The sequence below is a fragment of the Cucumis sativus genome, chromosome 6, assembly GCF_000004075.3.
Source record: "Cucumis sativus cultivar 9930 chromosome 6, Cucumber_9930_V3, whole genome shotgun sequence".
Classification (NCBI taxonomy): domain Eukaryota; kingdom Viridiplantae; phylum Streptophyta; class Magnoliopsida; order Cucurbitales; family Cucurbitaceae; genus Cucumis; species Cucumis sativus.
In genome coordinates, this window is record NC_026660.2 from 100,215 (window position 1) to 117,580 (window position 17,366).

Genomic DNA, 17,366 nt, shown 5'->3' on the forward strand with positions numbered 1-17,366 from the left:
GGTGACTGTTTGCTTGGCTCCATTGTAGAGTCAGCCCGGCCCACTCGAACCATGTGCAGACATGATTTAGGATTGGGCTCTGCAAATTAAAACCATGTTTTAAGGTGAAGAGTTGGGTATGACAAAATATTTACATATGGTATGGTAAAAATTTTCAAATTCTATCTATATAATAGATATTGATAACCACTTATATGTTTATGCAAGTGGCATTGATAGATCTATATAAAAATCCGACTATCAAAATCTGAAATTTTAAACAACTTGTAAATATTTTAAAAAATGTCTCAACAAATAACTTTTATTATAAATTAATTAACATAATCTTAAAATAATTAGTATTTTAGATTTTGTTGGTTTGAGTGGATTGGAGTGTTTTTCTTAATTTTTTTTCTTCTAAAAATAAGTTAATTATCTACAAATAAAACAAATTTATGTATATATCATCAATAATAAGTTTGGATTTGTTTGTATATAGACAGTTAGAGCATTCTACACATGCCAATGCACTAATATTTGAAAAATATAAAGTTTTGAATCTCAAAAGTTATATGGATCTTTTAAATCTTTTAATACGATATCTTTGCCCTCTTTTGAATATATGGAGACTAAAGCTAAAAAAAAATCATAGAATATTATAAAATCCTGTGAATTTTCCCGTGTTAAAGACTATATATACGATATAATGCACAATCTACGAATAAGTTGTAAAGGAAATTATATAGATAATTGATAACGCATCACACTCCTCAAGTTTTTAAGCACAAGTTGCAAAGCAATATAGACAAACCAACATTTTAACAAATAAATCTCAATAACAAGTTGTAAAGCCTTTGAGACAAGTTCACACTAAAAAAACTTAGCAAAATATTCATATGAAAGATCACAGTGAAAATAAATATGCATCTCTTAATGAGACACTGGTTTTTCGCTGCTCATACAAGGAGTGAACATAATAGACACAAAAAAAAAAAAAAAACAAACGGAAAGCTTTCGATTAATGTCCTTTTGGGAAAAACCCAAATCATGGTTTATATATATATATATATATATTAACTAATTAAATCAACTTGTGGATTTATGCTATTTAATGATCGAGGCTAGTTGAACATTTGTTGAACCAACCATAGTCATTTCGACGGCAATTTGGTCAAATAAAAAATATGACCACTGCACGTCTCTATATTATACATATGTCATTATATGGATGGTAAATTACAATCAATTATATAAATAAATAAAAGTGAAAACCATGACATAGTTATAAATTGATGTTTTTTAATGTGTTGGATATGTCGTTATAAATTGACATGTACACAATTGTTATTTGATGCAACTAGAGTTGAGACAATGGTTGGCGTTTCATGGTGGCACAAGCTCTCCTCCGATGGGGGTTTCCCTTATAGGTTGAGACAATGGGAAGTTATGATGTTGCTCGAGGGGTTGGAGTTTGTTGATAAGTATGGAGCTAACCAATGTGCATATTAAAACTAAGGCTGAAAATGTAGTTAAAACTTTACCGTCTTTATATTTTACCATTAATCTTTACCATATTATATACGTGTAACCCGCATTGTGGAATCAAAGGGTTGCAGCGTGAAGAATGAATCTGAGTGTGAGAATTACACGTTGTGATGAAGGGCATGCATCATGGTGACGCAACACAATAAATAAAGTATTTATAAAATACCACAATTTTCAAATTTACTTGTATCATATACAAATAAACTACGACATTTAATTATCTAAAAAAATATTTTAAATAACAAATAAACATTTACAAATATAACAAAATATAATCGACACAAATTAATATCTATCTTATTTACTAATCGTAGCTGACATACAGACCATGACATTTACTATATTTCATACGATGTAAAAACGAAGCACAACTGAAATGCATATATCGAAAATTATAACACTCAAATAATAAAATAAATAAATAACAACATTAGGAAAATTTACAATTTATCAAATTTCTCTCGATTCCTCCCAACTCTATTAAATGCCATGGTTTATAGGTAACTCGATAAGTATAATGTATGACATTACACGACCACTTAGAGAACATACCATGTTTGTTTTATGTATGACACGAGTGTTGAATGTTTAATGCGATGACATATGTTGGACACGTGGCTTGATGCACATCTATATATTATCTAATACTTACAATATCGTAAATATTTTAATTTACTCGTGATATGTATAATTTAAGTTACGACACTTTGATAAAACAAGTTATAATAATCAAGTTTATAGCATATATACTTTATTGTTTGTAAAAATGTCAAAATATAAAGTCCAACCCATCCATATAAAACATGAATTTAATTGTTTTTGCTAAAGCTGCAAAATCACAAACCTTCAAAACATTTTTACAAAATAACTAAACTAATTCCTCGCCAAAATACAAATTTCCATTTAAATCATAGGTGGTTCAAACTCTAAACGGCAGAATCCAAAGTTTAAACTATAATTATAATTTACAAAACCCTTATTTTAAGCTGCGTGAAACCAACGCGCTGTAAAGGACAAAATAAAGGATTTCAATTTGTGGGGTACTTTCCAAAATTCAAATTTATACAGGGTCCATTTGGTAAATAAAATAGTTCAAAATTTAAATGGGCGGGCTGTTCTACTACTAATAAAGCTCATCTTCTACTCAATTTTCCTTCGTTAAGTTCCACTCTCCCACTCCGCTAAGAGCTTCGAACTATCAAATGTTCATCGATTCCTCACCTTGAATTCCACTTTCCGTTTGATCGGAACTTGAAAGCTCAACAATGTCGAAACATTTACCTGTTTCAAAGAATTCACAACCGGAATCCAACGAGAATGAGCTCGGAGTCTCCCCCAGTGGATTTCATTTTCCACCTCCAAGAACTCCTTTCAACATCATTGCAGATCCAGCTCAATTCCAGAAGGAGTTTTATGATTCTGGGTTTGATTCCAATTTGAAGTTTCAATCCACCGAAGCCGATTTCTTTTCTGATAGAAAATCTGAAGTTTCTCTTAAGATTAATGGAAATGCATGTACTAACAGTGGTACTCCAAGGCTTTCAGCTCAAGGTCGGAGGGTTAGCTCTGAACCTAGCTCAACGCATAGTACTCCTGCAAAGAGTTCGTCCAGAGTTTCGTTGGGTGGAGCAATAGTTTCTACTGGCAGTAAAGCTCCTCAGCTCGCTGATGGCCGGGCAGGAAGTTCCTACAGGTTTTCTAGAAGGATATCGATGCCGAATACGGAGTTTCCGGTTGATGTTTCTCATATTGACCTTGAGGAAGATCCATCTTTCTGGAAGGATCACAATGTGCAGGTTAGTTTTTGTTCTGTAGTTCCTTTATTTCGGGTGGGTAGCTTCATGGATGTGAATCATGGGTTTGTATGATTAATTTGTTTTAGGTAATGATACGTATTCGACCTTTGAGTACCATAGAGAGAGACTCTCAAGGTTATGGTCGATGCTTGCGACAAGAAAGCGCAAAGACTCTGGTGTGGCTTGGTCACCCGGAAACCAGATTCACTTTTGATCATATAGCTTGCGAAAAAATATCACAGGTGCAATTTCTCCCTCTCTCTCTTTCGTTTGTAACGTTTGTTTTTGTTGAATTATGGCTCTTCTGAAGAACGATTGATCAAGTAAAATTGAGTGGTGTAGCTCTTGACCTGATATTGTTTTAAACTTCATTATTTTGAGTTGCGTCGAATTCATTATTCTCGGAAATGCAATTGGTATAGTATAGTTCGTGTAGTTCTAAAGCCCTCACTTTTTCCTTCTGTGAAAATTTAGGAAAACCTTTTCAAAGTTGCTGGACAGCCAATGGTGGAGAATTGCTTGTCTGGTTATAATAGCTGTATGTTTGCATACGGCCAGGTACTTCAGCAGCAATATTCGATCGCAGGATTTTGGGTTTTATGTATTCTGTTAATTTTTTTTTCTTTTGGTCCTGGCAGACTGGTAGTGGTAAAACATATACCATGATGGGCGGAATATACGAGGTGGAGGGTAAACTCAATGAAGATTGTGGACTAACTTTACGCATTTTTGAGCATTTGTTTACAAGAATTGGAATGGTTTGGCAACTTAATTTTTTATGTTCTTAATTGACATTATATTTTGCATGAAACAATACATCTCGAGTCATTTTGTTCTCCATTGGGTTTGTTTTGACGAATTACTATGTGCAGGAGGAAAAGAGCAAGCAGGATGTGAAATTGAAATATAGCTGCAAATGTTCCTTTCTAGAAATTTACAACGAGCAAATCACAGACCTCTTGGAACCTTCATCAACTAATTTGCAAGTAATTCTCAGCTCTCTGAATATATCTTACTCTGGGATTTACTCTCCACTTACCCTGATCGTTAAGAAAAGTAAGACTTCTCATTGTAGCTCAGAGAAGACTTGAAGAAAGGAGTATACGTAGAGAATCTCACAGAACACAGTGTTAGTACTATAAATGACGTCGTCAAGCTTCTCTTGCAGGTGGCTCCACCTTGAGATTTTGCATTCCACTGCCCCAGTTTTTATTTTATTTAACTGCCACACGATAAAGATCTTTCCATTTCATACTTAGGGTGCTGCAAACAGAAAAATGGCTGCTACATATATGAACAGCGAGAGTAGCCGCTCCCACAGTGTTTTTACCTGTATAATTGAAAGTCATTGGGAGAAAGATTCCAGAACTCACTTTAGATTTGCGAGGTTAAATTTAGTGGACCTAGCTGGTTCTGAAAGGTAAACTGTTTCAAGCATGAGATGGCTATTGCCTTTTTTCATTTCCCTTGTGTTCTTTTACATTATTCACTAACATCAGATGGTTCAGGCAGAAAAGTTCTGGTGCAGAGGGGGACCGCTTGAAAGAAGCTGCAAATATAAACAAGTCGTTATCAACTCTAGGGTAATTAGCACAAAAAGCTGTTTCTCATCAGAGAACCAAATATGCTTCCTTGGATACCTATTGTTTTCTTTTCCCTTAGGTTCTCACCTATTTCTAGCCATTTCAGCTAATTTTTAAACTGAAATGAATAAACATTTTATCATCTGAAATCTACATTGAAACCAAGAATGTGATATTCAGAACTGTTTCTATAGTGGAAATGGAACTTGAGATAAAGCAATTCATGCCTATCATTCCTGCCACTTGTTAGGGAGTACTTTTATCTGGATTGCATCTGAATCTAACTAGTAAAAGTTAACAGGAAAGCTACATTATCGATTGTCTTTTTAAAAAGCCTTGCCAGTTTAACAAAACTTTCTTTTTCATCTTTCAAAGTTTTCTGATTGACTGATTGTTTTGTTTTTTCTTTTGTTTTTGAACAATTATTGATAAATTCTTCATTCTTATTGAAATCTAACATACTAGAAGCATTGACCATAGAATTGAGAGAAATTTGAACTATAAATCTACCCTGGGGATCTGGCTGAGTATTTTGAGGTTCCCCGTTTTACAAATAGACCCAATGGTGGTTTTGTGCCATTTGTTCTTTAATTGCTGCCTTGTTTTTATCTTGTAAAAGATAAAGTTTTGCGTAACGAGATATTTTTTTGCATCTGAATGATAAAAGGTTATTTGCAAAGGAATTACTTGACAGATCCCTATAAATTCTTTTGCTTCCCAAATAGCAAACTTTCTTGCTGTAGAACACACTTGTCTTGGATTTTCTTTTCAGAGGTTATAATATTTCAGTTATATGCAACTACTTTATTAAATTGTTTTTTAGTTGCTTAGCCCAATTTTCTGCTCTATTTTGTAGCTTGGTCATTATGTCATTAGTGGACTTGGCTCATGGGAAGCACAGGCATATTCCGTACAGAGATTCGAGGTTGACATTCCTACTTCAGGTTCTTTCTTAAAACCTCTTAATCTTAATATGATATTGTGGAGCTGTTGATCATATGGTTTCTCTGGCTTGGAAAATATCTGGACACATTTGGATACAGGACTCTTTGGGTGGGAACTCAAAAACAACTGTCATTGCTAATGTCAGCCCATCATTTTGGTCAGTGTTAATCTCGGTTTGAAACTAAAACAACGTCCTGTTTTTTTGGTTTTTCTGTTTTTTCATATTTCTAATTGTGCACATTATTTCTGCAGCTCAGCCAATGAAACACTAAGCACTCTTAAATTTGCACAGCGTGCCAAACAGATTCAGAATAATGTACTCAATATTTTCCCTACAAGTACACACACTGGCATCTTATTTATTCTAGTGAAACTACAATTTATTAAGAGCTATTCTTCGGCACTTCCTGTTGTTGTAGGCAAAAGTTAACGAGTGTGCTTCAGGTGATGAAACTGCACTCCAAAGGCAAATCCTACACTTAAAGGTTTGAAATAAAGCTGTATATTTGTGACAATCATATTGGAACCGTTCTTGTCAGTAGAGTTGATGCATTTTGGAAATTGACAGGGTCAGTTGTCCTTTCTACTGAAGCATAGTAATTTTCCAAGGTCTATACTGAGTAGCGTTCCAAGACTTGAAGAGTCTGGAGTAAGTGCTCCTTTCGAAGACTATGGTGCCTTAGAGGATAGAATGCAAACCGAAAATCATAAGGTATTGAATTATTGATCATAAACATAGAGGAACACTTTCCCAAGTATACCAGACGTCATCTTCATTTTTAGTGTGATGCAATCACCAAATATTGATACTTATGTATATGCAACAGATGAAACTCATGGAAGCTTCCTTGATTGGTGCATCAAGGAGGGAAGAAGTGGCAAATTCTACAATAAAAAAGCTTGAGTTCGAGATTGAACACATGAAGCGCTTGGTATAACTCATTCTAATCTTGATTAGAAAAACGAGAGTTGATTGATAGAAACTGTGATGTGAAGTGTCAATCAATTTTGTAGCTATGACATTTTATGCAGGCTTTCCAACAAGAGGAGGATGGTCAACGTACTAAAATGTTGTTAAAATTTCGGGAGGAGAAAATCAGACAACTTGAATTGTTTTTAGGTGGGATGGTGTCCGCTGATCAATATCTTTTAGAAGAAAATAAGGCCTTAGCGGTAGAGATTAAGATGCTTCAAGCAAAGATTGACAGAAATCCAGAATTGACAAGAGTCGCTTTAGAAAATTCTAAACTCACTGAGCAACTTCAAGTGTAATAATATGCTATCTTATTGAAGAAAACAATTATTTCCAATTTTGTTGCCTATTAAATTTTCCTATTTAAATATCGCATCAGGTTTCACAATTTTTACGAGCTAGGAGAGCGTGAAGCATTGCTAGCTGAGGTTGCAGAATTACGCAACGAGGTTTCAAAATATTAGATAAATTCTTTACTAAGTTTCTTCTTTTTTCTATTTATGACAATACAACTACTCCATTAATCATGAGGAAGTTATTTGAAATATTCTCATTACACAGCTTCTGGTTGCTCTGGGAAAAAACTCAACCATATCTGAACGAGATAAATATCAGGTTCTTGGCCATTTATTAATTAGCTTCTAGTTTTCTTATCAAATGAAAAACAACTGACAAAATTTATTTTGCCTGAAGCCACACTAGTTTTTATTACAAAATGAGAATTGTAATTGTACGAATGCCACGTTTTATTTTTCCTTAACTTCTTTTGCGAAATTGTTTATTTTGCAGAATGAAACGATGTCCATCAAGAGTTATACCCAAGATGACACACTATCATATATTGCAGGAAGTGAGGAGAACTTTGAAAATAGATTAGGTCAAGGTTCAGATAATGAACTCGGAGCAAAGCCCATTTGTTCTCGGAAAGATTTGACTGATGCAAAAATGTTGGCTGAGTCAATGGATTTGGATAACCACATGCAAGCTGAGAATCATGAATGCAAACAGTTCAAACGCAGCATGGTGGAAAACTTTATTAAACAATCTGATGTTACAAAATGTCAAAATGACGGAAATGTAATGAACCAACGAGAAGATGTTGACAACAAAACGTTGCAAGTCAAGTTGGAAAACTTGACTAGGGAACTTGAAGAAGTCAAATTATCTAATATTCACTATCAAGAAAATCAGAACCAACAGAACCAAATTGAAGATGTTCGCCAACAGGTTGAGATGGAGACAGCCAGTACAATTCTTCAATTACAGGAAGAGGTTGAAACTCTTCAGTTAGAACTTAACGATAGGTTACATGGCTTAGCCCAGGAAAACACACTACTAAAAGATTTGTTGTCTGCAAAAAATGAGGAGATGAAGATGCTATGTATTGACTGGGAAACAGCAATGGTAGAACTAACAAGTTTCCTTCTTGATAGTTCAAGATCGATCAGAGATGCACATGGGCAGATAGAAGGTATCGCTAATTTGTTTCCTGAAGTAAATGTTGGGATTAGCGAACAGGTGCAACAGACCATCAAAGTTTGTATCGAAAAAGAAGAAACAATCTTGTTCTTGCATAAAAGTTTGGAAGATGCACGACACATGGTGAAAGAAATGGAGCTGAAGTTAGATTCTCTGAAGGAAGCAACACTCGCCTTTAATGAATTGGAACAAATGCACGATAATATTACTTCTGCAGGTGCTAAACCGATGAGCACTCAGATGACTGATGAGAATATCATGGGGGAGTTTCTAGACAAAAGACTTGGAGTTAAGGACTGTCCGTTAATTGAGGCAGAGATATCTGCCGATGCTGCAGTCACTGCAGCAGAATGGTTATCTCAACCTCAGGAGCTGGGTTGCTGTAATTCCATTGAGAGACAGATGCCCATCTCAAAGCTGGATGTTTCATCTCAAAGAAGCAGTCACATCTTTGATAATCTAATGGCTAATGCGAATGAATTACTGCTGGAAGAATCAGATACAGTAAGTAATATGATATGGTTAGGCTTAATGGAGTTAAAAAATATAACTACTGGACATTATGCTGACATGGAAAAGCATATTTCAGCTCTCCATATTTACATTCAAGATCTATATTCTGAATATCAAGAGTTAGTCCAGGACATGGCGAGAGAAATTCATGAATTGAGGTTAAAAGCTGAGACATCAAATGAAAACTATAAAAGTCTCCAATTCTTCAAAGATAAAGATCAATCAGCACAAAAATATTGGAATATTGAAAACCAAAATAGTATTTTGGATCAAATAAGGGCTAAAATATATGAAGCAAAAAACAGACTAAATATTCTCGAAGATTCTATTGATAGAAATATAGCTGGTTGTGGAGAAAGGTATTTAGATCAATATCCGATGAAAGAAGATGGCTGGAGTTCTGATTGCTCTACTTCTAGCTCTGAAATTTCAACTGAGAATGATACTTCAAGAGGGAAACTTTTGGACTATATGAATGGAGGCGAAGGAACCACAACTTGTCTGAGAGAGGAATTGTATATGACGTACGATGCTATCCGTAAACTATGTATGCAAATAGATGCAGTCTTAATGCATGATATAGGAGGCAATTCTTTGTCAGAAGGTAACTATTGCTCATACAATTTGTCATTGGAAGCTGTAATAAACAATAGTTTGAAAAAAAATCTGATTAATAATGATCCAAAAATTGATGACAGAAATGGACCAGGGAAAAACACCCTTCAAATTGAGGATGGAAAAAGCTGAAGCTGGTTGCAGTAACAACAGCAAGGTATACAATAACTTATACAGTCAATCCTGACTTCAAGTTTTATGGTCGTCATATGAGGAATCAATGTTTTCTTTTGCTAATATCTTCAAATATCGATATCGAGGGAGATTGGGTTCATTTTTCTCATGCTTTGCGGTGTTGCAGGTAATTTCTGTTGAGGAGATTAAAGAGGATGGAGGGTTCTTGACCAGATTTGAAGAAGCTCAAGAAGCAATAAAAGAAGCTGATATTATGTTAAATGCATTGTTGAGAGCCAATGCAAATGCAAAGCAGCTAACTGATATATTTAAGCAAGCGGGTGAGCAGTTACAGATAGAAAGAGACAACTTGGTTGACGAAGTTGGACAGCTCAAGTCTTCAATGCATTTGAAGGATGTTGAGAATAAATTACTTCATGATCAAGTTTGTTTTAGTTTGGAAGAGGTAGCTAACTCAGTCTCTTCTCTTGAAGGCTGTATTTCACAAACACAGAAAGATGTGGATGAGAAGTTTGGCATAATATCTTGTGATATCATATCCTTTAGAGATGAGATGCTTAAATCTGTTAGTAACTGGAAATCCCTACTGGAAGATATTTTTTTGGAAATAATGGGAAGAGAATTTGCGTCATTTGTTATCCATCAGTGCTATGTGAAAGAAATTTCTTGGCAATTTGCTGCACAGTTTAAGGCAGACCCTAACTTTTTACCACTTAAATGGAAAAGGTGTTTCGAATCAACCAATGCTTCAGGATCTACTTGCCTTACTGATAAGGAAGATATTATGTTAATTAATAAGATTGACAAAGGAAGAACTGAGCTGATCACAGACTTAGAAGAGGTAGATGGAGGTTTTTCCTATGATGACATTTTGTATGAGAAATTGGCACTTAAGAAGGAATTGAAGAGGAAGGAGGTTTTGTTAGAAGGTTTGCTTTTTGATTTTAGATTGCTGCAGGAATCAACTGCAAAAACAAAGGATATGGAAGATGAGACAGATTATTCTCTGAGTCAGCTCCAGCACGAATTGGAGATTAAGGCAAATCAGCTTGACAGTGTGCTCATTCAGCAAAGAAAACTTGAGGGGCTTCTAACTGATACTGAAAAGGCTTTGTTCTTATCTAATTCCAAGCTTGATAAGGCAAAAGAAACAATGACATCAATTTCAGAACATAATGCACAGTTGAAGAAGCAGTTAGAAGATCTTTATCTCAAAAAAATTGAGGCTGAAAAACAATTGGTAGAACAGCAGGATGTAATTAATAAACTAGAAAATGAAATACTCCATCTTACTTCACTGGAAAAAAGATCAGTTCTATCAGTGGAAGACATTGAAAATGACTTGAGCAGAGTCATCAGTGAGAGAGACCAACTCCATGAACAGGTCTGCTTTCTGACTGACAAGCTTGACATAGCCTACGCAATGGCTGATGAAAAGGAAGCTGTTGCCACTGAAGCTCGTCAGGTTTCATCTCAGAATTTTTGTGGTTTCTTCTAACACTAGAATTGAGGTTTGATCTAAGTTAGATCTGTTCTTGTTGTGATTGCCATTTACAATTTCAGGAATCAGAGGCCAGTAAATTGTACGCAGAACAGAAGGAAGAGGAGGTGAAGATCTTAGAGCACTCTGTTGAGGAGCTTGAGAGTACCATAAATATGTTGGAAACAAAGGTCAACCCAAAGCTGCTTTGGAAACCCTATGCATCAGTTCTATATAAAACTGATCACTCACATCAGAGTATTCTCTACTTTTTCTCCTTTCAGGTGCATGAGATGGATGGGGAAGTTGAGAAAAATCGCACATTAAGAGAATCACTAGAACTGGAAAAACAAATCTTGAGACAAAGACTATTAGCTGTACAAAATCTCTCTGAAGACATGGATTGTGGAGCTGAAATTGTTGAGCATGCTCAAGAGCAACCCAGGTTCAAAATTCTTTTTGTTTATTTTTAATTTGAACTATTATGATATTGTTATTATTGTTAAAGTGAAAAAGAAATTTCAAGTACAGGCAACCAGGAAATATACTTCTAGAACTGCTTGAGACAAAAAGTAGAATAAAACTTCTTGAAGGGGAAAGGGTAGAACAAGACAAAGAGGTCAGTGAAACCAAATTATTTGAACATCACTTCTTTTGGATAAAATATTTTGTTTCTCTTGTGAATATGATGTTAAATCAGTTGCAATTTACTTATTCATTGATGGATGTTTGGCTCCTTGTATTTGAAGGTCAAACGACTCAAAGAATACATCTCCGAGCTTGTATTGCATGCCGATGCCCAGGCAATGAAGTACCAACAGAAAGTAAGAAACTAAAAAAAATTGATTAAAGTATGCATCATTAGTAACTTCTATTTGAAAAAAGAAAAGAAAAAAACTCACAGTCAAACTAGCAATAGTTGAACTCAAGCTTAGATTTGCACCAGGTATGTAGAACTGCATGGTTTGTTTGTACAAAAAAATGAGACTTATGAACAAGATGAAGATTTAATTAAATATCCTGATAAAAAAAATCAATGTCCTGATCATTAAGGATTCTTGATGTTCTTCACTTGTTTGAGTTTAATGATTTATGACATCCCATAAATTGGGCAGCGTACTGGTGGTGGTGCAGTACCCAACTTTTATGCTCCTAACATGTTTATAGTTGAGTCTTGATGGCAAGTTCATGCTCTCTGGTAGTGGCGATTGGTTTTATACATTTCTTTGTCACATTTTGCATCCATATTCTTTATGAGCAGTACACAAATCTGGAAGTAATGGTTCGTGATGCAAGCAAAGATCATTCAAATCCAATGACTGCACCAGCATTAGATAAAGTCGAAAAAAATTCTGCGAGAACGAGGGGTTCAAGCTCACCATTCAGGTGCATTTCAAACTTGGTGCATCAGATGAACTTGGAGAAGGAGCATGAGCTGTCAACAGCAAGGCTTCGTATAGAGGAGCTCGAGGGACTAGCAAATAGTCGGCAAAAAGAGGTATACAAATTGGCTAGACAACTTAATTATTTATCTGCAATCTGCAATCCTTGTGAAAGATTTGAGTAGTGAACATTATCTGAAGAACTCAATCCAAAACATTATTCTGTACCAGATATGTATACTGAATGCTAGGTTGGCAGCAGCAGAAAGTATGACACATGATGTTATTCGAGATTTACTTGGTGTTAAACTGGACTTGACTAAATATGCGGTAAGTTTTATACTGTTATTTTTTGGATAAACAAAAATTTCACTTATTTGAGACTTCAAATATTTATAGTTGCCTCACCTGTATCTAGTGACAATTTTTGCGTTGAAAATTTCAGAACTTTATAGATCAATACCAAGTTCAGAAAATGGTTATGGAGGCTCATCAACAGTCTCAGCAATTCCGGGAAAAGGTGGAAATTGTAAAAGGCTACAATTTTGATTTGCTATTTTTTGTTATGACCTGTCAGGTCGACATTATTTTATTTTATTATTATAGGAACGAGAGGTTCAAGACTTGAGGACACAAATTAATGATTTGCATGAAGAAAGAGAATGGTGAGAGCTTTTCTAGAATGATTTACATTATATTCTCCCTACTCGAGGTTTCTAGCTACATATTGATATTGTTTACTTAAGCTTTTGTCCGTAAAATTGAAAGTTGATGATAATTGTGTTATTGCCTAACAATTGGAGAATAAATGAATTAGTCTTTGATATATCACACCTTCACTCAAGACCTTGTGGGAGAAATTTTTTAGTTTGTAGTTGCTTTGTTTGGTAATCAATGATAAACAAGTAAGGATGCACAGGAAATAACATGTCTTGTTTATTGGTGGTGGCGTTCTCTGAACTGTAGCCCCTAATTTGAGAGCCTAGAGATTGAGGGTAGAATATGTCTGTGTCATGTGCTCCCTCTTGCAAACTTGAATTTGGTTTCTCTGTGTACCTTAACATGACAGTGGTTTCTGTAGTTACAAATCTGTACTAAGCAAGAAGGAAGCTGAAGCACTCCATATGCAAATAGCTTGTGAGAAACTACGTGAGCGGGATCACTTGCTTTCTTCACAAAATGGGATACTGAAGGTAAGCACGTGCTATATGAAGTTATTCTTAGTTTTCATATAATGCGATATGTTTCAAGTTCCAGTCTTCAGTCATAAGTACCGATATCTTCTGCCATTTCAATTTTAGTGAATTTTTGTCGTACTGTATATCAAGGTTCTTCTGTTATGTTTCTGTAATGCATTATGGCTATTTTGCTGCCTGCACAATCCATCATTTATGACACAGGCTCGTGCTTTAACACTCTTGTAGAAACAAATTCCAGATGCGTGTTCATCCTTATCAGTAACTTATGCAAATTCTCTGTCTACTTGCCTACTCAAGCTCAAGCATAGATTCATCAACCCTTTCTTTAGTTAAATCCAGAATATAGTCTCTAAATTATTCTCTTCCTAACCTCCAGCAATGAAGCTCAATGAATGTTGCTATCTACATTGGAAAAGCTTTCAGTCGTAGGCTTGTTGTTTTTTTTGGCTTATTACCATTTTCAGCTGTGTTGTTAGTCTCATATTTTTTCTCATTAATTTTGTATTTGGAGCATTAATCTCTTTTCATCACGTTGATGAAAATTTTGTTTCCCCTCAAAAGATAAAACTCTCTGCTTTGGATAAACCAGTCCATCATTCTCGTCATTGCCATTTGCTACTACTAACGGCCCTGTAGAGTTCATTATGGTACTCAAGGCTGGCTTTCCGGTTTTGTCGTTGCCTAACAGCAAAAAATTAACCCTGAGTTTGAGATCTGGAAAAAATACACAAACTCCTCATGAGCTCCACATCCTCCACAAAAGTTAAATCATCAGCTATTCCCTTCGAAAGTTTGTGAAGTACTATGATACATCATGCACTTATGAATCCAGTTCTTCTAATGGGATGGTCTCAACTTTACGAAAGAAAGAAAGATGGAGTTTTTGAGAACCGATCATTCACAGATAGAGGAGATTGTCGATGAAGTAGCCTGATATAGATGAACCTCTTTTCTTATAGAGGCAGTGTGATTTGTCCCATCTTCTTTATGGCCTGAGAGATATGTGCCGTCTGTTTATCTCCTAAATTCACTACACCACAATAATTTCCAAAACCATCTCTTTTATTAGCTCAACATTTGCTTGTCAGAAATGCTTTCATTTTTAATTTACGCAGTTAGCTTAGAATTGTAGGCATTCTTTCCTGACTACTGCATTCTGATTTTTGGATGCCGGTAGTGCTTTTAAGTTACTGGCTTTATTCTTCTTTGTGGAAATGATCGTATCCTTTTCTCTTTGGTGTGTCTGTTTAACATCGAAGATTAGACCCGTCCGGCCTTTCTTTCCTCCATATAATTGCAGTACTATGCTTTAAAAAGTGAATGAGATGAGAGATATCGACCAAGTTCATAATTACTTACTAAGTTGTGTGTTATCATTCCAGTCTTCCCTCAGAGATAGAGTGTAGCAATCACCGCATAGGGTAGCTTCGGTCCTCAAAAGCCTACCAGTCTTTCCCTCTTTCTCCAGACATATTGTATTCTATGAAAATTCCTTCTATTTCCTAGAATCTTCTTCATCCTAGACTGGTGTACTTGAGGGGACGTTAAGTATTAGTACTTTACATGCTATGCCTTTGTTTTTTTTTTTTTTTGGTGGGGAGGGGGGATCATTATGGATTCCTATGGAACCGTACTTATATAGCAAGACAGCTTCTCTCATTTCTATGTAATTCTTTATGCAGTTATTTTTTCACCTGTACTTCACATATCCATGATAATACACTTATACTCTATTGAGCTGAGCCTTTTCCATTATTAAGCCTTTTCTCTTGTTGCACAATTATTCTTATTTCACTGCCGTTTTGGACTAGACGGAAAACAAAAATCTAAAGAAGAAGATTGTTGAACTGGATGAAAGGGCGAACACACTTCATCAAACACAAAGTAGCCAACGTGAACATCGTCATGCATTTCTAACCAAGGTAGGTTTCAAATCACCATAATTATTTGGCTGTATGATAAGCCCTTGCTGAGAATTTGATGTTAATAAATTAGGTGCAGAATGATGAGTTAACAATGAGGTTGGCTAACTCAAAAAAGCTTCTCTCCCGCGTGAATGATGAAATGGCTCGTTACCGTATTCCTAGTGGCAGTTCTTCACATCACCGAAGTGGAGGCTCTGGAAAGGAGATATCTCACGAGTGATCCATTTGGAGTATAAAGGTACCATTAACGTAATGAAGCCTACTCTAAATTAGAAATTTAGTCCTGACAAATTGAAACTATTTGGCTTTTGAAACTTAATCACGTTTTTCCTCAATTTCATTTACATAGGAGAGTTAAATTCTCAGCCTAATTCCAAAAATAAATTCAAGTTTTTAAAGTTTTCAAAATTTGGCTTAGATTTTAAAAACATTGGTAAAAACTACAAAACAAGAGGTTTGTTGAAAGGGTGTTTATAGATTTAATTTAAAAAAACAAAAAACAAAAAACAATGATCTAATTTGTTGATCATTTGGTTTTTCATTTTTATTGGTGAGAGTTGAATTCTCCTCCTTAGTCAAATTCCATATTAAAAAAAATAATTGTTTTTTAATTTTAAAAATTTAGGTTTGGTTTTTGAAAACATTGGTAGAAACTATGTAACTAAACAAGAACCTTAAAGATGGAAGAAATGTTTATAATCATATTTTCCATCACTAAAAACAAAAGATCAAATGATTACCAAATAGGGTCCAAATGATTACCAAACACAATCTATGTTTTTATCATAGACATGAGCTTCAAAAATGGCAATTAGATTCTAGACTCTACAAAATCTCAAACATATTCAAGGGTTCCATTTGAAAGTCATTTGATCTCGAAGACACTATATTTCTACATAATCTTTAGTTAGCATATTCTTAAATCATCTATTGATCTAAAAGTTTAAGCTAATAGGTAAAAGCAAATTTGATACATGTCATCTAACAAATATAATGTACTTGATGCAGACCACTCGAACAAGAGACAGATGGCTTGGTTTGGTTGGTACATAGAGTCATTACCAAGGACAGTATAGTACCACGTTGTAAATGGTAGTTCGAAATTCCACATCCTGTTTGCAAGTTTGGCCCACCGTAATAGCAAAAAGATTTCAAGTAAGGCTGACATTTTGAGAGTTTAATTACATTGTCATTTGCCCATCTGAATCGGTGTAATGTTTGTAAATAAACAACTTATTTTGAATTTCAGTTCAGTTCTTCGTTGAACTTTTTCATTGGTAGCTCTTAAAGTTTGGTTACAACCCTACTTATAGGGAGTTTTGGGTTGGATTATTTATTTATTTATTTTAATTTAGGAGAATTGGAGCCTCTACCTTCAAGACTGATAACACATGTTGTCCGTTGTTAGTTGAGCTATGTTGTCTGTGGTTAGTTGAGCTATCCTTTGTTTTTGTATCTTTTAAATTGATTTTAATTAATATTGTTTTTTTTTTCTTTTTGAATTATGTGACTTAGAAAGAAAATGTCGTGGCAAATTGTAAAAACCACTCGTAAAGTATGACAGTAGTTACAATCAAATTTTCAACTGTAAAAATTGAGTTCTCAAACTTGTACAGTTGTTAAAATTTGGTCTCAAACTTGTATGATTGTAAAAATGAATAGTTGTAAATATAACAAGCTGGATCAAAACATATACAAATATAACATAGTGTAATTTTTTTTTTTCTGTAGATTGACAACATATAGATTTAGTTTTTGAAGGACATTAGTGATAAACCATATAGGGGTTATCAAGGATAGGTCATATTCTTGCTAAG

General features: G+C 34.8%; 1 protein-coding gene across 3 annotated transcripts; it reads left to right on the forward strand.

The window, feature by feature from the left end:
* The first annotated feature begins 2,658 nt into the window (after positions 1 to 2,658).
* Positions 2,659 to 17,051, forward strand: LOC101204935 (kinesin-like protein KIN-12C). Of its 3 annotated transcripts, none has more exons than XM_011658022.2 (32): positions 2,659 to 3,320; positions 3,407 to 3,562; positions 3,795 to 3,878; positions 3,959 to 4,078; positions 4,193 to 4,306; positions 4,396 to 4,488; positions 4,580 to 4,740; positions 4,829 to 4,903; positions 5,760 to 5,847; positions 5,947 to 6,005; positions 6,101 to 6,164; positions 6,268 to 6,333; positions 6,417 to 6,560; positions 6,676 to 6,780; positions 6,881 to 7,116; positions 7,201 to 7,270; positions 7,383 to 7,436; positions 7,611 to 9,417; positions 9,512 to 9,585; positions 9,730 to 11,028; positions 11,127 to 11,234; positions 11,328 to 11,488; positions 11,575 to 11,662; positions 11,793 to 11,867; positions 12,305 to 12,541; positions 12,657 to 12,755; positions 12,871 to 12,945; positions 13,032 to 13,090; positions 13,507 to 13,618; positions 15,436 to 15,546; positions 15,626 to 15,787; positions 16,558 to 17,051. In XM_011658022.2, the coding sequence occupies exons 1-31, from the start codon at positions 2,790 to 2,792 to the stop codon at positions 15,767 to 15,769; spliced, it is 6,669 nt and encodes a 2,222-aa protein (XP_011656324.1). In that variant the 5' UTR covers positions 2,659 to 2,789; the 3' UTR covers positions 15,770 to 15,787; positions 16,558 to 17,051. The 3 variants fall into 3 exon arrangements, with proteins under 3 accessions (XP_011656324.1, XP_011656323.1, XP_031743349.1); XM_011658021.2 differs by having other exon boundaries at positions 2,660 to 3,320; positions 15,620 to 15,787; XM_031887489.1 differs by lacking the exons at positions 2,659 to 3,320; positions 3,407 to 3,562; positions 3,795 to 3,878; positions 3,959 to 4,078; positions 4,396 to 4,488 and having other exon boundaries at positions 4,216 to 4,306; positions 4,489 to 4,740; positions 15,620 to 15,787.
* Positions 17,052 to 17,366: the final 315 nt, after the last annotated feature.